This window comes from Protopterus annectens, chromosome 5.part0 (genome assembly GCF_019279795.1).
Source record: "Protopterus annectens isolate FY-2018-M chromosome 5.part0, PAN1.0, whole genome shotgun sequence".
NCBI lineage: Eukaryota > Metazoa > Chordata > Ceratodontiformes > Protopteridae > Protopterus > Protopterus annectens.
The window spans coordinates 96,308,719-96,327,664 of record NC_056735.1 but is presented as its reverse complement, the minus strand read 5'-3'; the positions used below and the strand labels follow the sequence as shown (position 1 = coordinate 96,327,664).

Sequence of the window (18,946 nt, the reverse complement as noted above, 5' to 3'; positions counted from 1 at the left end):
TGTCTGCAACCATCCCGCCCTCCTATCCCCCTGGCCTTTCAGTTTCCTGCATATTATGTGTTACCCTTTTCAGGGTGTTCTTGCTGTTGGCAAACTCGATCTGAGGTCATGAGGGTAGAGCAGGGCATTATGGGTGAGGGGAGGAGCTGAGAGCTTGGATCCATAGCTGGTAAACCATGCCGGTTCGGATCCGATATCGGATCCATAACCCACAGGTTGCAGACAAATGAATACACCTACTCAGATGGAACGTTATGGTGAGTACATAAATTCTAATTTTACCTTTACTGTTCAGGTCAGGTTCTAGCTATAGGTTTAGAATATCTTTTCAGACATTGTGATATTACCACGTAACTTAATTAAGTGTAAGTTACAACGTTTCAAAATATGCACCAGCAGTAACTAGCAGTTCTTTTCTGAACATGCATGCCGTAAGGGCTTTTCCTTTGACTTGTGAAAATAAAATTGCTTGCCAGTAAGACAGAGTGCAGTCCTTCTGGGTGGCATACTGTATCTCTCAAAAGCGATGAGGTAGGATTCAATGTCTTCATCATTACCCAGTTTCTTTAAAGGTGGGGCAACCAATAGAGTGGAAGACGTATTTGCCTCTTCCTTGAGAGCCACACTTCTTGATTGAAGAGCCACTGCATAGTAACCCATATTCACACTAGTCTGCACCAAAGTCTGTGAGTTTCTCCATTTTATTTGGCAAAGTATAACAGTTCAGTCACAAAATGAAAACAGTTCTCTGTTCCATGAGATAATTAGTTCAGACTAATTTTTTTACACTTGCTGATTGCAATGCATGAATGCAAAGCCGTGGTATTTGTTATGTGATGGTCAAATTGCACCCACTAAAACCAGTGGAAACAAATCTAATACACTGACATTTCTTTGTTTAAATGCAGTTTATTTACAGCACTGAAGTCAAATTAAAGTTCACTTTTAAGTTAAAATAAACATACCTCTGATAAACATAATTTCTGGTCAATTGCAATTCCTCTTTTAAACGCTCTGAGTGAGCTGTAATAGTCCTTGGTGTAGCAGTCGTAACCCCTGAGACAGCCACAGTTAAGTTTCATCAGCGTTTTTTGGCCTGTGTGCTCCACATTTTAATTCCTCTAACTGTTACGCACAACGGCAGTCTCCCTTCAATCCTTGGGACCTGCTGCAACCTCCCAGTGACTTTTCATACAAGGAACCAGCCGTAAAACAACTAACGGGACCTCAATCCCCTATACGAATAGCCTTAGTGTAGGTTTTATTCTTCATGTAAACCTAGCTGCCTGCTATAGCATACTTACTAACGTTATGACATGCACACTCCCAGGGACCACTGTTGCCAGGTCCCCTTGTAGAAAATCTTCTTTTCCAATGAATTGTTAAACAAATTAAGTATCCACGGTGTCTGATAAAAATAGCGCAGTTCATATACATTAGGCTGATTGGTAATAGTGTCCTTTTAAAATTATTACATTTCTAATAGTAGCCACCCAAACACATAGCAAAGTCTACTACCAGTATTGTTTTTTTTTTTATTGCAAGAGCAGCTAGTTTAAGCTGGATTTATTGGGCCGCAGTTGATTCAGAGGCTTACCTGCTATTTCAATCCATAGTGATTGTGTTTTGCAAGTGCTCACTCTTTTCCAGTTCTTCCCGCTATGCTCAGGCTAAAGCCATGCCCCTACCCTACCCCCATTCCCATCCACCCCCTCTTTCCTTACATTTATAGTCTTTTAAGCCACTCTTCTAACACAACTTCATCCAACCACATCACAACATTGTCACTACATCACTATTTCACTCCCATACTAGCTCTTCTTGCAATCACCCCCCCCCTTCTCCCTGGAAATTAAAATAACACTAATAAAACCAGTAGCCACACTTTCAACTTCTGCCATTACAACAAATATTAGGGTACACTACATCCCTACCAAGGCCTAAACTGGATTAAATATTGCTCAAACAATAACTATATCTACTTTATTTCTTAACATACCCTACCTAAATATACCTACACAGTCAGTACTACTAACAACCTACCTAAATATACCTACACAGTCAGTACTACTAACAACTTACCTAAATATACCTACACAGTCAGTACCACTAACAATCCTGGTCTTACTTGCACACATTACTTCATATCATAACAATCCATCCAACAGGGTTGGGAGGGTGGCCTAATGGTTAAGGTGTTGTCTTACAAACACAAGGTGCAGGGTTTGAGTCTCACAAGGGATAATTGGCTAGCCTTTAAATGGCTCACAAGGGCAGTTAGTCTAGTTCTAATGTATGAACCTATGAATCTATGAACATACGTCCCCATCATGACACCCCTACCATTCACATAACTGGAACAACACCTATCACCCCCTCTATCCCCCATCTATCCTACACATCTATCCTCATACCCTTAAACTTATCTTACCCTCTGTGATGTCCATGCACTTTCCCAGCAATCAAGGAGCCTCAATCCTCACCACTAATACCAGAGAGGGGCGTTCGCATTGGGAAAGATAACAAATGCACACACAGTAAAGTACAATTTCCCTCAAGAGCACACAGAGATCACAGTCAGTCTGGGGCTGGTTTCTCCCTTTCTTTCCAGATCCCCAATAAAACTCCCCACTGGCACAGCTATAGGGTCCAGATCTCAGCCTAGTGGTCAAGCTAAAATCTCCAGCACCCTTTCTGCCCAACCAGTGCTTCATGTCCCTGACCAAGTAGCTGGCAAACACACACACACACACTTTGAGTTATGATTTATATACAAGCACACAGACACTCCTGGGGAAAGCTGGCACAGGTTCTCCAGCTATGCCCTTTCTGCACAGACTATATGGTAGTACCACTTGCCACCAACCACTAATACCAGCTACTAATAAGGCCCTTATCAAAGGCTGTCCAGTTATTACTGTGCAATATTATTATCCAAATGGTAAGTGTGACGAACAGCAAGGCTTATTTAGAGTGGCTTGGATAGTATCACTATATACATGCAATGTACTGTAGAGCTTAAATTATCTCTACATAAAACAGCCACAGTTGAAGGGTTTAAAAATATTTAATAATAATAATAATAATAATAATAAAAGACAATACTACTTGCTACACAGTACTAGTCAAGAGATCAGAAATCACAGAGAAATGCTTAAAATAATACAGTAGAAAAGTTCTGACATCAGTACAGAAAACAGCTAGACTAAACTTCCTATTTCCTAGTTATATCTAAGAGCAAACACAGTTCTAAAGTAAACTTACATATAGAGCAAGGCAGTGCGGGTGGTGGTGGATGTTCTGAAGACAAATGCAAAATGCCCTGATTCTCTCTCTGTCCTTAAATTGATAACACAGTACCACCAACTCATTTCAGATTACATCATTAGTCTCTATTTCCCAGGCTAACAGAAACTCAGAGAGTAACAACCGTTTTGATATTGCAGCTGGTCAGGAAGCCAGAGCAATAAAAGACATTATATATATGTAAATTCTAGCTGTTAACCCTGGTCTCAAAACAATAGGAAGATTTCCTTCATTCAGACATCTCAGCTCCAAGTTTTGAGATCAAACAGTTATACAAGGCTTGACTTATCAGTTTTCTTCCAGCAGAGTGCACTGTTGTTACATTTTTGACATTCAACATTTAAAACCATTCTCTTCCATTTAAGCGAACAAGACTGTAGCTTATATTAATATTTACAAATGACAGAATTATCTACAAAATTCTGCCTGGCTAGTCTGGCAGCCTTCACATATCTTCACATCCTCCCACCATACCAATAAGCTATCCATAAAATGTGACAAGAATATAACTAACCTCATAAGTACCAAAGTAGACATTGCAGCCAGGCTGTCTCTCAGTGGAGACATGTACATTCTAATCCCAGCCCATCTGATAACAGTATCCACTTAACTAACTGTAATCTATCTCATAACACATTCCAACTTCCCAGGAAAGCTAATGACCTGCTCATACTAAATATGAATGTCAGAAGCATTAGCAAAAAAGTCCATGACCTTCACGCTAGTCTTTCCCTATATTCTCCTGACTTAGTACTATTAAATGAAACTTGGCACTAATCTCTGTAGTGCGTCCTATGACTGCGTAATGCTGTAGTGTGATAAACTAGTTAGGTAGAAGTTAATCCCAGACATGGCAACTGTGTGTTGTGTGCGTGTGTGTGTGTGTGTGTGTGTGTGTGTGTGTGTGTGTGTGTGTGTGTGTGTGTGTGTGTGTGTGTGTGTGTGTGTGTGTGTGTAAGAAGCAATGCTTTTTCAGGTGTCCAGGGAAATAAATACTTTGGAAAGAAATAGCCAGGGAATTGTTATGGCTAAGCTTGTATAGGCCCTAGGGCCGATAGCGTAGTACCAACCTATGAAACCCAACATTTCCAATAATGAAATTTCTAGCACCAGGCTATAACATACTGTGTAAGGACTGCACATCAAAAAAAAGGTGATGGTGCAGCTTTACTATTTAAAAAACAACTAATTGTAGAAAACTTGGATATACATACACCTATCTTGGGCAATGCAGAAATTATGCTTAATTATACTTGCAAAACTAAAAATTAACCCCAGAAAAGTGTCCGTATAATTGGTTACTATATAACCTCCCAGCAGCAACACACCCATCTTGGAGACCCTAATTGACTGGGCCTCTGAGTTCCTCCAGCATGAAACCATCATCTTGGGGGGACTTTGACTGGTCAACTTGTGACTCCATTTCTCCCATGCACTTCCCCAACCTCCATGGATTTTCTCAGCTTCATCCACTCTCCCACTAGAATTGACAAATTCTCCAAGAGACAGTCAATACTTGACCAGATTCTGACAAACAGACCAACTCTTTATCTGTCAGTCAGGATGCCTCTCTAACAGCATGAGTGACCATTTACCTATATATATTACTCAAATCAGGAAAAGCCCACTAATTACCAGGTAATAAGTAACAAGAAAATGCACTAAAGGGGTGTAACTGGACTCCTCTTAAGTATCTTAACCTTGATGAAGTTGTCCAGTACTTCAACTCCACCTTTTTAGATATCTTAAACTCCCAGGCCCCTCTCAGAAATATCAGAGTCAAATCCAACTATGTTCCCTGGTTGGGCAAAGAGACTAGATATGTGCTGAAATCCAGAGATAAAGCCTGGGCCCACTGGATCCCACACAGATAAGCAAGCATATCTAGAACTGTACAACAAGGCAAAGAAATGTGTCAAACTAGACAAAATCAACTACTACCACAATATACAAACAAAATATCAAAATAACCCCCAAAAATTCTGGGTAGCCATTAACAGCATTCTCTTTCCTGGAAAATCAGATACTCCCCCTCCGACCTTAACTGATACCACACTGAATGTTGCCACCCATTTCAACAAATTCTTCACTGAATCCATTCTTGCACTAGCTAACTCTTAAAGCTGTCCACCCAGTTCCATAGTAACAACAATGGCTTTACTTCTCATCCTGTCTCTACTGATTCAGTTAAGAAGCTTTTTATGAAACTAAAACCCACCCCCTTAGCCGCTGATAAACTCACATCTGAATTTTTGAAAATAGCTGCTGATGCCATTGCACACCCTGTATGCATTCTTATAAACCGTTCAATATCTGAAAATCTAGTCCCTGAGATCTGGAATACTTCTCACATCATCCCACTCCACAAATGGGGTAAATCAAAAGAGTTAAACAACTATCAGCCAATAGCAATACTCTCACCTCTGTCCAAAATACTGGAGATGTATATATACACACACAAATCTTGAATTACCTCAACACACACAACCTTCTCACAAACACTCAGCATGGCTTCAGGCCCCATCACAACACCACAACAGCCCTTATGTCTTCCACTCATATAGTAAACAACCACCAAAATAATGTTAACTATATCTCTGCTATCTTTCTTGACCTCTCTAAGGCATTTGATATGGTTAACCATGACAAACTCATTAAATCCCTCTTGGAACTGAATCTTAGCAGTCCCACCATAACCTGATTTCAGAGTTATTAAACAGGTAGACAGCAAGCAGTACATCGGAGGCAAGAACTCTCTCCTTTATTATCAGTCATGCTGGGTGTCCCCCAAGGCTCCATCCGTGGTCCTTTACTTTTCTCTATCTTCACTAACAGCCTCTATACCTCTACTCTGCATGCCTCCGTCATCCATTACACTGATGACTCAGCAGTAATCTGTGCATGCCTCTGTTATCCATTACACTGATGACTCAGCAGTAATCTGTGCATGCCTCTGTCATCCAATACGCTGATGACTCAGCACTAATCTGTGCATGCCTCCATCATCCAATACGCTGATGACTCAGCACTAATCTGTGCCTCTCCTTCCCTCCAAGAACTCCACCTACAAACACAGGCCTTCTTCCTTTCTGTAAAAGAACGGCTACAAACACAGGCCTCTTTCCTTTCTGTAGAAGAATGGCTACAAACACAGGCCGCCTTCCTTTCTGTAGAAGGATGGCTACAAACACAGGCCTCCTTCCTTTCTGTAGAAGAATGGCTACAAACACAGGCCTCCTTCCTTTCTGTAGAAGAATGGCTACAAACACAGGCCTCCTTCCTTTCTTTAGAAGAATGGCTACAAACACAGGCCTCCTTCCTTTCTGTAGAAAAATGGTTACAAACACAGGCCTCCTTTCTTTCTGTAGAAGAACGGCTCAACAACTATCAACCAATACTAAACTCCAATAAAACCAAACCTCATGTTCCAGCCTACTAATCACTCTACTCCCTTACTCACGCTTTCTATCACTTCTAACAATAAGACAACTATCTCTCCTGTCACTCACACCAAACTTGTAGGAGTTGATATAGGCTGCAACATGAAATTTGACACTCACCGTAAAGAATGTACTTAAAAAACCGGGGAGACTGTATGGAAATAAGCAATTCCTCACGAACAACACCAGAGCTAAAATTGCACAAACACATCTCATCTCTACACTTCTTTTTGCCTCCCCTATGCTGACCAATCTCAGAAAGTCGTACATATCTAACCTTGATGTGTGCTGTAATAAAATTGGAAAGTTCGCCACCAATAGCCCACATCAAACACACCATTGCTCAGCCCTTAAACAACTCAACTGGCTTGAACTTCCGCATCGTCTCTTTACAGCCAGTTTATGCTAACTCATACGATTCTCTACTACCTTGATAAAACCCCTGCATTACATAACCTAATACACTCTTACTTCATTACTAGTGTCCTATGCTCCAGCAACAAACCCCTCCTTCAAGTGACTAAAACCAACAAGTCTGCAGGAGCCTCCCTCTGTTCTAAGCCAATAACTCTGCAGGAACGTCCCTCTATTGTAAGCCAACAACTCTGAAGGAGCCTCCCTCTATTCTAAGTCAACAACACTGCAGGAGTCTCCCTCTGTTTTAACCCAACAACTCTGCAGGAGCCTCCCTCTATTCTAAGCCAACAAGTCTGCAGGAGCCTCCCACTATTCTAAACCAACAACTCTGAGGGGCCTCCCTCTATTCTAAGCCATCAACTCTGCAGGAGCCTTCCTCCATTCCAAGACAACAACTCTGCAGAGGCCTCCCTCTATTCCAAGCCAACAACTCTGCAGGAGCCTCCCTCCATCCTAAGCCAACACCTCTGCAGGGGCCTCCCTCTATTCTAAGCCAACAACTTTGCAGGAACCTCCCTCTATTTTTAGCCAACAGCTCTGCAGGAACCTCCCTCTATTTTTAGCCAACAGCTCTGCAGGAACCTCCCTCTATTCAGACCATATTGCTACAAAATGGAACACTTTGCCCTCTAATATATCAGCCACTTCATCCTTAGCGCAGGTTAAGAAAGCTCTAAAAACACACCTCCAAGCTAATTGGATTTGTAACTGTGACTCCCCAAGCTAGTCTAACTCTATCTTCCTCTTAGTTACCCAGAGTAAACACTCCTACCTTATTGTCAGACAGTGGACTTGTCTTTGTCTTGCATCTCATTCCGCATACCTCTCTCTTCCTCTCAACAGTTACTGCTTCTTCTAAGCATAGACACTTGTTTAGTTTATAATATTATAACACTATGTCATACTGAATGTTATTCTGTCGCAGTAACACTATATCATACTGAATGTTATTCTGTCGCACAGTTTAAGGTGCTTCATCTTCTTACCTGTAGAATGTACTGTTAGCTGATGTACAGTTTGAGGTGTTTGTCATCCTAGTTTTATTTGATCAATTTGTATAGAGTTATTCTTTTGAACCTGTGAAATTGTACTTTATTAATCTATGTTATATGTGGAGCTTTTCTCCCTGGGCCTCTGCTGAAAAAGGACTTGTGTCCAGTCGGACTTTCCTGCTAACCAAATCTAAAATAAATAAATAAGTAAAACTACAGTTTGTCGTATGGTACTGCTTGAGTACATTCACTGGTCTTCATCTTTCTACAGCTTTTTATGGTCAGTGTTCACTAACAGTTTCCATTCCTGGCCTCTAAATCCTTGTCTGTGAGAGGTAAACATGTCCAACATTTTGGGTTGTCAGCCCTTCTTTTAGTTCATAGTTTACTATGCTGTCACATGTTTTCTCTTACCGTAATATACTGATTAGGTGTGCCATTACCAACATTTTACAATATTATCTAGTACATATGCAGTATTTCTTTAAATTTAATACCCACAGTGTATAGAATTTAGTGTCATTAATCAACCAGTATGTTTATGGAAGGAAATTGGGGGGTCTGGAGAAAACACACACACGGCATGCAGATATGGGAAGAAATGCAGTCTCCCCACAGCCAATGCCCAGACAGTAAGACTGAACCATGCACCTTGGAAAGGTGAAGCTGAGATCTTACCAAAGAGGCTTATTGATAATGTCTGATGTTAACCTTTCTAATGGTGATAATGTGCATTTTGTCAGGGTAGAATTATGTTACATCATTAAAACCTGTTGTGATAGCTCACTCTACAACAGACTGCATTTCATTTGCTAGTTTTACTAGTGCTGTGAGGATTATTACATGCCTCACTCCAAAATCAGATTCTTACTCTGCCCTGTATTTTTGTGTTATTTTAACTTGCTTATTTATTTATTTAACATTTGTAAATGTCTGCTTGTTAAGTGGTATTCACGTTATCCTGCCTTTGACAATTTTAGGGTTCTGTGGCCTATGTTTCACAGCAGGCATGGATCCAGAATGCTACTCTGCAAGAAAACATCCTGTTTGGCTCTGAACTGCATAATACTCGCTATCAGCAGACCTTGAATTCATGTGCCTTGTTACCAGATCTTGATCTCCTAATGGACGGAGACCAGACAGAGATTGGTGAAAGGGTAATCATCATGTTTATATTTCCTACTGTGTTCTCCTCGTGACATTTTAAATTCCTGTTGTCTTTGGTGGCCATTGTTTTTTTTTTCCAGAAATTTCATAGGTTGGTTGATTGATTACATTTCCTTTGATAATTGTACTTGTTGAAATGACCATCTCATTTTTAAAGGACAGCCTGAAGGAGGTTCAATAGGGGATAAAGCTATTAAAACATTACTGTAAAAAACAGAATAAGCTCTTAATATCTCAAATACAGGGCAACATATGCTTTGCACATGGTGTGTGAGTTCATATAAGAAGGTAAGAACATTTGAGGAAATTAAAGGCTAAATAAAAGATTTATAATGTGGTTAATGTAATGATGAAGAAGTTAATGTCTGCAGTCTGCTGAGATGGTTAAGTAGATGTGTAAGTAAAGGAGCAGGTAAAAACAAGTGCAGATGGTGACCCAGCTAAGAACATGTAGCAACATCAATTCAGAGGAGGTGTGGGAAATAGAGTAGGTCCACTATAGGGGCACTCTTGGTATGGCAGGGATAGGAAATAAGAGCTCTGAGATGGAATTTGAACTGATGTACGCATGGCGTTAAGTGCCAGGGGTAAGGACCAAGTTTTTTTAAAAGTCCTGCTGTGCATTTCTAATTGACTAGGGAAACAGAAAACAAAAAGAATCTTGAACCCATCAGAATACTTGGAGGACTGCTTTTGTATTCTTTATCTTTCTCTATATATTGTAAATCATGATAGTTTTGTACATTTTCTGTCATTGTGGTATACTTTGTATTGATTTTAAGGCATTGGTGGATAGTTTTCTGTTCAACTTTCTGCCTATTAAAAGTTGAACTGGTGAGAGACTGAGTCCCTTTCGTGGATTATTGTGGAGTTCCAAATCTGTGAAATGACAGCCCTCATACCTTTTGCTATTGATCTTTCTCATCAGATTCTTCACTGTTTGAATAGTCCTGTCCACTCGTCCATTAGCATGCAGATAGTGTGCACTGGCCATTATTTGTCTGAATTACCACTCCTACAAATCTAATTTCCTGACATTTGTATTGCATGCTTCTGCCAGACATGACATCATCAGTTATCCTGTCTCAGACATGACATCTTCAGTTATCCTGTCTCTCAAGAATCTAGACTTTAATGTACTAGTCACAGATGAGTTTTATGTACTATTTCAGTTTGATTACTTCAGAGAATTTTAAATCACAGTCCTAAACCTACACGATTCATAGGTAGGTACTAGGCTATCGGCCCAAGGGCCTACATAAGCCAAGCCAGCAAGGTACCATAGCTTACTCCACCCAAGAAAGTTATTTTCCTGTGCCACTGTCCAGCAGAGACACAGAAGTGATCCCCGGGGTGTATTTCCTATTTCCCATCCACTCATCAAGATTTTTCTTGAAGAGTGCTAATGAACTTTGCTTGACATAGATGGGTAGCTTGTTCCAGAGTATAGGAAGTCTCTGGGACAGGAATCTATCCCTCCAGTATGTCCTGTTTATTGTGGTGACAAGGTTTAGGTCCCTAGAGCATGTAGCTTGGAGGGATTAGGATTTCTTTAGGTGTAGCATGTCCAACAGCTCTGGGTTTGACATAGCTTTATATGTTAGGCAGAGATCATCTTGGAGTAGGCGATATGCTACGGAGTAAAGCTGGAGTTTTTTGAAGCGGTCAGTGTAGGGCATTTGTTTGAGTCCAGTAATCCTCTTTGTGAGGTACTTCTGTGGCCTTTCCAGCTGCTGCAGATGTCTTGTGAGGTACATTTCAAAAGGGGCATTGTACTCTTTAATGGGTCTAATGAGTCTTTGAGTTTGAACAGATCTGTGCCCAATCAGCTTGACCAGTAAAGTGGTACTTCTCATGCCAACATGTCATTCTTTGAATTATTTTTGTGGTACAAATTGCATGCGGTGCATGTGACACCCCTGCTCAGGGCCAGTAACCAAGGACATGATAGAAATGAGCAAAAAAGAAAAAAAATACAAAAAAAAAAACTCTGGAGCAGAAAACTAGGCTGGAAGTTCTTTACTTCACAACTCTGGTACCTCGGCTTTTCGCCTTCAACGGATACAAGACAATGAACACAGCCATTTTTATATGCATATCAAAACCCTTAACAATCCATTAATCAAATTTAATTAAACATAATTAATCTAAAGCAACACTGCAACAACATGCATAACTTAAAACATGAAACTATTTTTAAATACTATTAAATAACATATTTATTAATAAATACATTTATCTGACTTAATTTGCTTTATTTTATTTCCCAAAACGGCTTTTAAAACAGTGAAACGGCTTTAAAAAAGTGAAAACGGGAAAAAAATTAGGGTTACCTAATACACAAAATTAACTTCCAAATTGAGACCCCTAAGTGACAGTGTTCGATAATTTAAATAAACTTACTTACTAATTCCAATAATTTCCTAACTATATCATCCCTTTTATAAAATAAAGGTTGAGCAAGAGCAGAAAAGAAAAAAAAAACAGACACATTACCCTCATGTACATTAATAAAATGTTCAGCAACTGGACTTTTCATATTCTTATTACGAATATCCCACAAATGTTCCATAATCCTTGCTTTGATGGCCCTTTTAGTCTGCCCAATGAACCATTTAATTTCTGTACAACCACACCCTATCACATAAACAACACCACATGAGTGGCACTTGAATTTCCCCTTACACACAAAGTTTTTACCATTAATAAAATTCCCTGAAATATTTTTAACATGAGCACACACTTTACAATGTCCACAAGCAAACATACCAAGTACATCCTGCTGAGCAGTAAAGCACCCCATGCCTAAGAGTTCCTTCAAATTAGCATAATGCCCATAGGAAAATCAAACAAAGTTGGGAAATTTCCTCACATTAACGTCCTCACACAAAACATGCCATGAATCCAAAATAATTGTTCTCATTCTCTCAGAAAAAACAGAACATTTGGAAACAAAAAAGAGATCTTTGCCCTCAAAATCACCTGACCCATTGTTACAATACCTCATTCTCATGTCATTAGTTGTATATTTTCCTTTTAAAACTGCATCCAAAGGCATGTTTTAAAACCTGTTCACTATACCCACTTACACGCAACCTTTTCTTAGCTTCCAAAAGAAATTTCATCTTACAAACCACTTCCAATGTATTTCAAGCAATCCGCTTAAATTCACTCATGGGCAAAAAAAATCAAGCAAATTGGGGGGTGGGGGTGCATACTTGCTGCATGTAAAAAATTGTTAAGAGCAGTCTCTTTCCTATGTGGCCTAAGCTGAATCTTCTTGTTTAAGTCCACAACATAAAATTCTCATCCAAAAATACAATTTTAGGTTCCCTTTTAACATGGAAAATCTCAAGTTGTGCTCATTGGAATTTAAGTAAGAGAAAAATATTTCAAACTCCCCTGGATTTCCTTTACACAGAAAAATAAGATCATCAGTGTATCTCCTAAAAAATACCACATGCTCTTTATAAAACCTTGTGTTATAAATGCATTTCTTTTCACAAAAACTCATATAGAGAATGGCATAAGTGGGAGCACCCATCACCTCACCCATCACCCATCATCACGCTCCCATCACCGTTCCCTTAATCTGAAGAAAAGTATCATTACCAAACCTAAAATAATTGTGCATTAAGCAGAAATCCAACAGCAGCACCACAAATGCAGTTTTAGGGCCCTCACCCATAATGTCCCAAACAGCTTCCAACCCCCACTTTAACTGAATATTCGTGTATAAAGAATTTACATCTACCACCACCTAATAATACTCATCATGCCACGAAATTTGCTTGACCGCATCACACAACTCTTCAGTATTCTTCACATGTGCAGGAATCTTTTTCAAAAGTTTTTTTCACAAAGAATCAAGAAATAGTCCTACATTTTGCAAATAAGAACCCACCCCCAAAACTGTAGGTCTCCCTGGGGGACTTTAACAAATTCTTATGAACTTTTAGCAAAGCATAAAAGGAAGGGTCACATGGTTTCTCAATGTATAATTTTCTAACATTATCCCTGTTTAAGAAACCCAACCTCTCCCTACATTCCAAAATTTCCAACAACTGCTCATTAAAGTCATGTAAAGGATTAAAATCCAATTTCCAATAATCTTCCTGCACCAACAGAAGATCATAAACCATTTTATTATATTTATCCCTTGACATGATCACCCAATTTCAATCTTTATCTGTCTGTTTGAACACAAAGTCTGACAGTTGACTTCTCAGTATATTCAACATTTCCCATTCATTTTTCAAAATGTACTGCTTCACATTTTTAATAAAATTTAAATATTCATGTTCAACTTTCTTCATCAATATTTGCTCAAACAGAACTACAGCTGGGGGTAATTTGGGTGACATAAACTTACTAGGTGTTGGTAAGCTAGGAACAAAAAATTTACCATAACCAGTTTCAAACCCTTCAATACACTCATCAGTAGAATCACATTCAGAAGGATATTCATAAATGGAAACATTTAACAATGCATCATCTTCTTCCGCAATATCTGATGATGATTAACAGATTACAATATTATTTTTTTGTTTATCATAGAATACAGTCAAAAATAACTTCCTACAGAATTTTATAATATCCAGTAACAAATCTGCAAGCGTGGGTATTTTAACAGGCACAAATTTTGTGATTTTTTAGAAAGCAATTCATAAGCAACATCATTCAACTTTAAATTAGACAAATTGATCACTTTAAGTTCATTTTCAGCATTATTGTGAACACTTACATGTTGAAAATGTAGAAAGTCCACAGGCAAACAACCACCTATATTTCTCCGAAATGGAGGTATTAATAACTCAACAGTTCCATAATGTCTCAATGATGCTTCTTCCCTCTCCCTGCTATACCAACACAGTTGACGTGCTCGCCACAGTCTAAGTTCCATGAGAAAAGTCAGACATGGATTCCACATCAGTATTCTCAAAAGATAAACTTTTTTTAGAGGAAACAGTGTCCAACGAAGATGATGAAGAGTCCTTTCTAGCATTAGAAACAAACTTCCTGTTAGTTTGAGACCTCCCACTCTGCTGTGAACGCTGTCGACTATATATGGAAGCTTTATGGAAGTCATTCAAATCACGAAGTAGCTTGTTCGTTTTCCTTTACATCACCATTATTCTTTCACTCGCCTCAAGCTTGCCTTTGATATCACACATTTGTGTAGAAAAGGTATCATTCGAAACTGTTTCACTCAGTTTGCCTTGTAACTGAAAAATCTGCTGTTGCAATTTTTCACTGCTACGTTGATTTCTCTTGATAAGAATAAAAGCCATCCTAAAGTACAGTCAGGAGAAAACTGAATCCATTCCTGCAAAAGATCTTGTTCCTCATCCAAAAACTGAACCGCTGGCAGTTTAGCAATTCTGAGTCCCATAGGAGTCCCATTCAAACTTAAATACTTTTCCAATAGCTTGCTATCAAAAAACAAGTTCATTTCCGTAATCATCAGTCGTTCTAACTGAATAAACTGCACATTGTAATCAGGCTTACCCAACAATCACCGTAAGTCCTTGTTCACTAACTTAGCTTCACACTCATTCATAAATTCAATAAAAAACAGTTTGTTAACCTCCGCTGGGGTTTGGAAACACCCAGTACAGCATCTGCCCCCTCCAATGACATGCTAGAAATGAACAAAAAGAAAAGAAGTACTAAAAAAACAACTCCGGGGCAGAAAGCTAGGCTAGAAGTACAACTCTGGAACTGCGGCTTTTCGCCTTCAATGGATACAAGACAATGAACACGGCCATTTTAATGCATATCAAAACCCTTAAGAATCCATTAATCAAATTCAATTAAACGTAATTAATTTGATCTAAAGCATCATTGCCACATCATGCATAACTTAAAACATTAAACTATTTTAAGTACTATTAAATAACATATTTATTAATAAATACATTTATATAACTTCATTTGCTTTATTTTATTTCCCAAAACTGCTTTTAAAGTGAACATGGGAAAAAAATTAGGGTTACCTAATACACTAAATTAACTTCAGAATTGAGACCCCTAGGTGACAGTGTTCTATGATTTAAAATAAACTTACTTTCTAATTCCAATAATTTCCTAACTATAACATCCCATTTATAAAATAAAGGTTGAGCAAGAGCAGAAAAAAAAGTCAGACACATTACCCTCATGTACATTAATAAAATTTGCAGCAACTGGACTTTTTTTTAGTATTTTGTCCAGTAACTAAAGAGCCTGAATCCTCACCACTGACACTGGTGAGGGATGTTCACTTGGAACAAAAATAGATACACAGAGTATTTCCAGATGCAGCTCTTTGCACCAAACACAATTTCCCTTAAGATCACACAGGGAGCACACTCAGCCAAGTCCTCCACCTTCTCTGGGAAACCAGTGCTCTTTTTCCCTGCTCCAAATAGCTGACACATGCACACTGTTTGAGATTTGATTTTCACACATGCACACACACCTGGGAAAGGCTGGCACAGATTTAATAGCTCTGCCGCCTTTGCCCAGACTATAAGGTAGTTGTACTGCCACCAGCCAACTACTCTAAGGCTCTTACAAGGGTACCCAGTTGTACTGATTAAAATTAATACTAATACAAATGGTAGTTTGACCAATGCAGCAAGTCTTTGTCTTTCAGGAGTGGCTACAGTGTCACCAAATAAATATAAGTACTCTCAAAGGTTAAAATATTTTCTAAAAGACCAGCCACAATGAAAAGTATTTGATAATAAATAATAAAAAAAACATGAAAATACAAAATATCTATTTACAATAAACATCAGGTTTTCAGTCACAGGAAACATTAAAAATAACACGGATAGATTCACATAGATACAAAAAACAGTACTTGACTAATCTCACTATATTCTGCTGACTGATCTAAAGAATTTCTATTCTCTGGTTACTTACTAAAGCAAGGCAAGATGAAGTAGGTGAGTGGTCTTCCTTCTTTGTTACACAAACAGACTGCCCTGAGATTTCTGTCTCATCTGGTATTAAAACATCATTTCAATGTTGGGTTACAGAATGACATCACATACATCTGATCATCTGACTCTGCTTCCCACACTACCTCCTTTCCTAGAAACTGAACAGAATTCATCACGTGTTACTATACACACAGATAGAGCTTTGCTGAGATGTATATAGCATCTGGAAACTATAAAACCATTTCAAAACTTCCACCTTTCCAGGTTAGCAATTAGTTCACCCCTAAGGACAATACAGTAGGATTCCTACTCCTGGTTTTCACAGACATTTTCTATCTGGCTGCAGTCAGAAATGTAAGATACAATCTTTATGGCCTAAACCAGGTAATTTAATTTCAGACTGTATTTCAAAGTTAGCTGGACTGAGATTAACCTCATCTCTTCCAGTGCCCTCTGTTACAATATATTCATTTCAACAGTTACAATATAGTGTTATATACAGGTTCATAGTCATGTCAGATATACATTTGTTTTTTCTGTCCAGCAGGACCTACTGTTGGCACATTGTTAAAATAAGCAGCAGCTTTACAAATACATTTTCAACACAAGCACCTGTACAAATCAGTTTGATATACAAATGACATAAAATTCTCTACAAAACTACAGCTAGCTGTGCTGGCATATGTTGCACATGCACTGCCGTACTCCCCCTGGCACAGCTGGCACTGCCTCACATCATCACAGCGCAGCTAAGCATTTCTTTCACTATTTGAGCTGACATTCCCTCCCAATACGTTGTACGTCTTATTCTTTCTACACAATATTACACCAAAATGTCAGTTGAATGTCATTTCTTTAATAGTTGCACAAGTCATTGGCTTTAACATTGGGGTTGGGGTGTGAACTAGGATGGGCTCTGTGTTGGGGACTGTTGTGTGCCATATGTGCTGTGGTGGGCTCTGTGTTAGGGGCTATTGTGTGCCATATGTGCTGTGGCGGGCTGTGTGTTAGGGGCTGTTGTGTGCCGTATGTGCTGTGGTGGGATCTGTGTTGGGGCTGTTGTGTGCCATATGTGCTTTGGTGGGCTCTGTGTTGGGGGCTGTTGTGTGCCATATATGCTGTTGTGTGCTGTGTGTTGGGAGCTGTTGTGTGCCGCATATGCTGTGGTGGGCTCTGTGTTGGGGCTGTTGGGTGGATATGTGCTGTGGTGGGCTCTATGTTGGGGGCTGTTGTGTACCATATGTGCTGTACTGGGCTCTGTGTTGGGGGCTGTTGTGTGCTGTAAGTGCTGTGGTGGGCTCTGTGCTGGGGGCTGTTGTGTGCTCTATGTGCTGTGGTGGGCTCTGTGTTGGGGGTTATGTGCCATATGTGCTGTAGTGGGCTCTGTGTTAGGGGCTTTTGTGCGCCATATGTGCTGTGGTGGAATTTCCCTCTTATAAGCATTACTGTGAACAGTTATGTCTGTAGCTGTGTTTTGAATATCTTGGATAAACAGAGATTACAGCAATTTTGTTGACTTTTCAGCTATACAGATTCATTTATGTTATTTACAAGTTTACTATCAGTGATATATTTGAACCAAGTACAGTACAATATCATCTGTGTAGTGGTGAACCCCAGTGCTACCTTAGTATTGCCATAGGTAGTAGGTGTTACATAAGTGCAAAATAAGAGAGATGACACGAGTTGCAGATCTTCATGCTCTGCCATCTTTACTTTTAGATTGTGTTGTTTAGGAAACCAGCTCATGTGACATACAGTTGGATTTTTGGCTAAAGAGAAAAGGTGCCTGTTATTTAAAAACATACATTTATTTATTTATTTATTCCTTTGTTTGATATCTGGGTAGGCAGACTGCTCTGAAGACCCTTTTCAGCCTTGAGGACACAGAAACAAGGCATCTACATATGATTGTGAGTTCAGTGAATTCAGTATGGTGTAAGCCAATCAATTTAACACTCTTGATCTGTTACAAAACAAACAACACAGTTTTCAATATGCTAACAGTTTTGAAGTATTTACATATTTTAAAATAATGCATTAATATGAGTATAGAGATTATATGGCTAAATCTGTTTGTGGTTTTGTGTATAAGCTTTAAGTAGCAGAGACGATCTTATCCTTTGTCTTTGCAGCAGGTTTAGCAGTATTTTTATTTGAGGTAAACTAAGAGGTTGCCCATATGACTTTGCTTGAATTTTGAGTAACTGCTTGCTTACTTTCTCATTCTGGGGGGGGCATGCCTCCTGTTTGCTGGGGCCACTTTGCGACATGAGTCTGTGGAGAGAGAGTATTGCCATTTTGATAATGAAAGTAAAAGAAGGATGACGTTGTAATTTTACATTTGTGTCTGTGGGAGAGAAATGATGTTTTATACTTCAGTTAAAAATGAAGATAGAGAAAAGGATGGCTTCAGGAGGTTCCTATTACGCGATTGAAAATCCCTTTAGGCGAATACGAAGACGTCGAACCGTATTGTGCAAAGTACATAAACCCCAAACGGTCAAAACTGCGAATTTCGAAATGTTGATTTGTTTTGGTTGGCCCGTCTGAGGTACAGCTCCGTAAGGTAAGTGTGCGATAGATAGGACTTTAGTGTTAGGATTTGGGTGAAGGTAAGTGCATAGATAGATATTGAATGTAAGAGTTAGTGTACTGTTAGGTGTAGGGTTGTTTTACATGTATGTATGTGTTT

At 39.1% G+C, this 18,946-nt stretch overlaps 1 protein-coding gene across 1 annotated transcript in view; it reads left to right on the top strand.

Annotated features, from left to right (window-relative positions):
• Positions 1-18,946, top strand: part of LOC122802503 (multidrug resistance-associated protein 1-like) — a 1,262,326-nt gene that overhangs the window by 686,311 nt on the left and 557,069 nt on the right. The window contains exon 13 of the mRNA XM_044072155.1: positions 9,136-9,312. Coding sequence (XP_043928090.1) covers positions 9,136-9,312 — 177 coding nt within the window. The remainder of the gene's footprint in view (positions 1-9,135; positions 9,313-18,946) is intronic.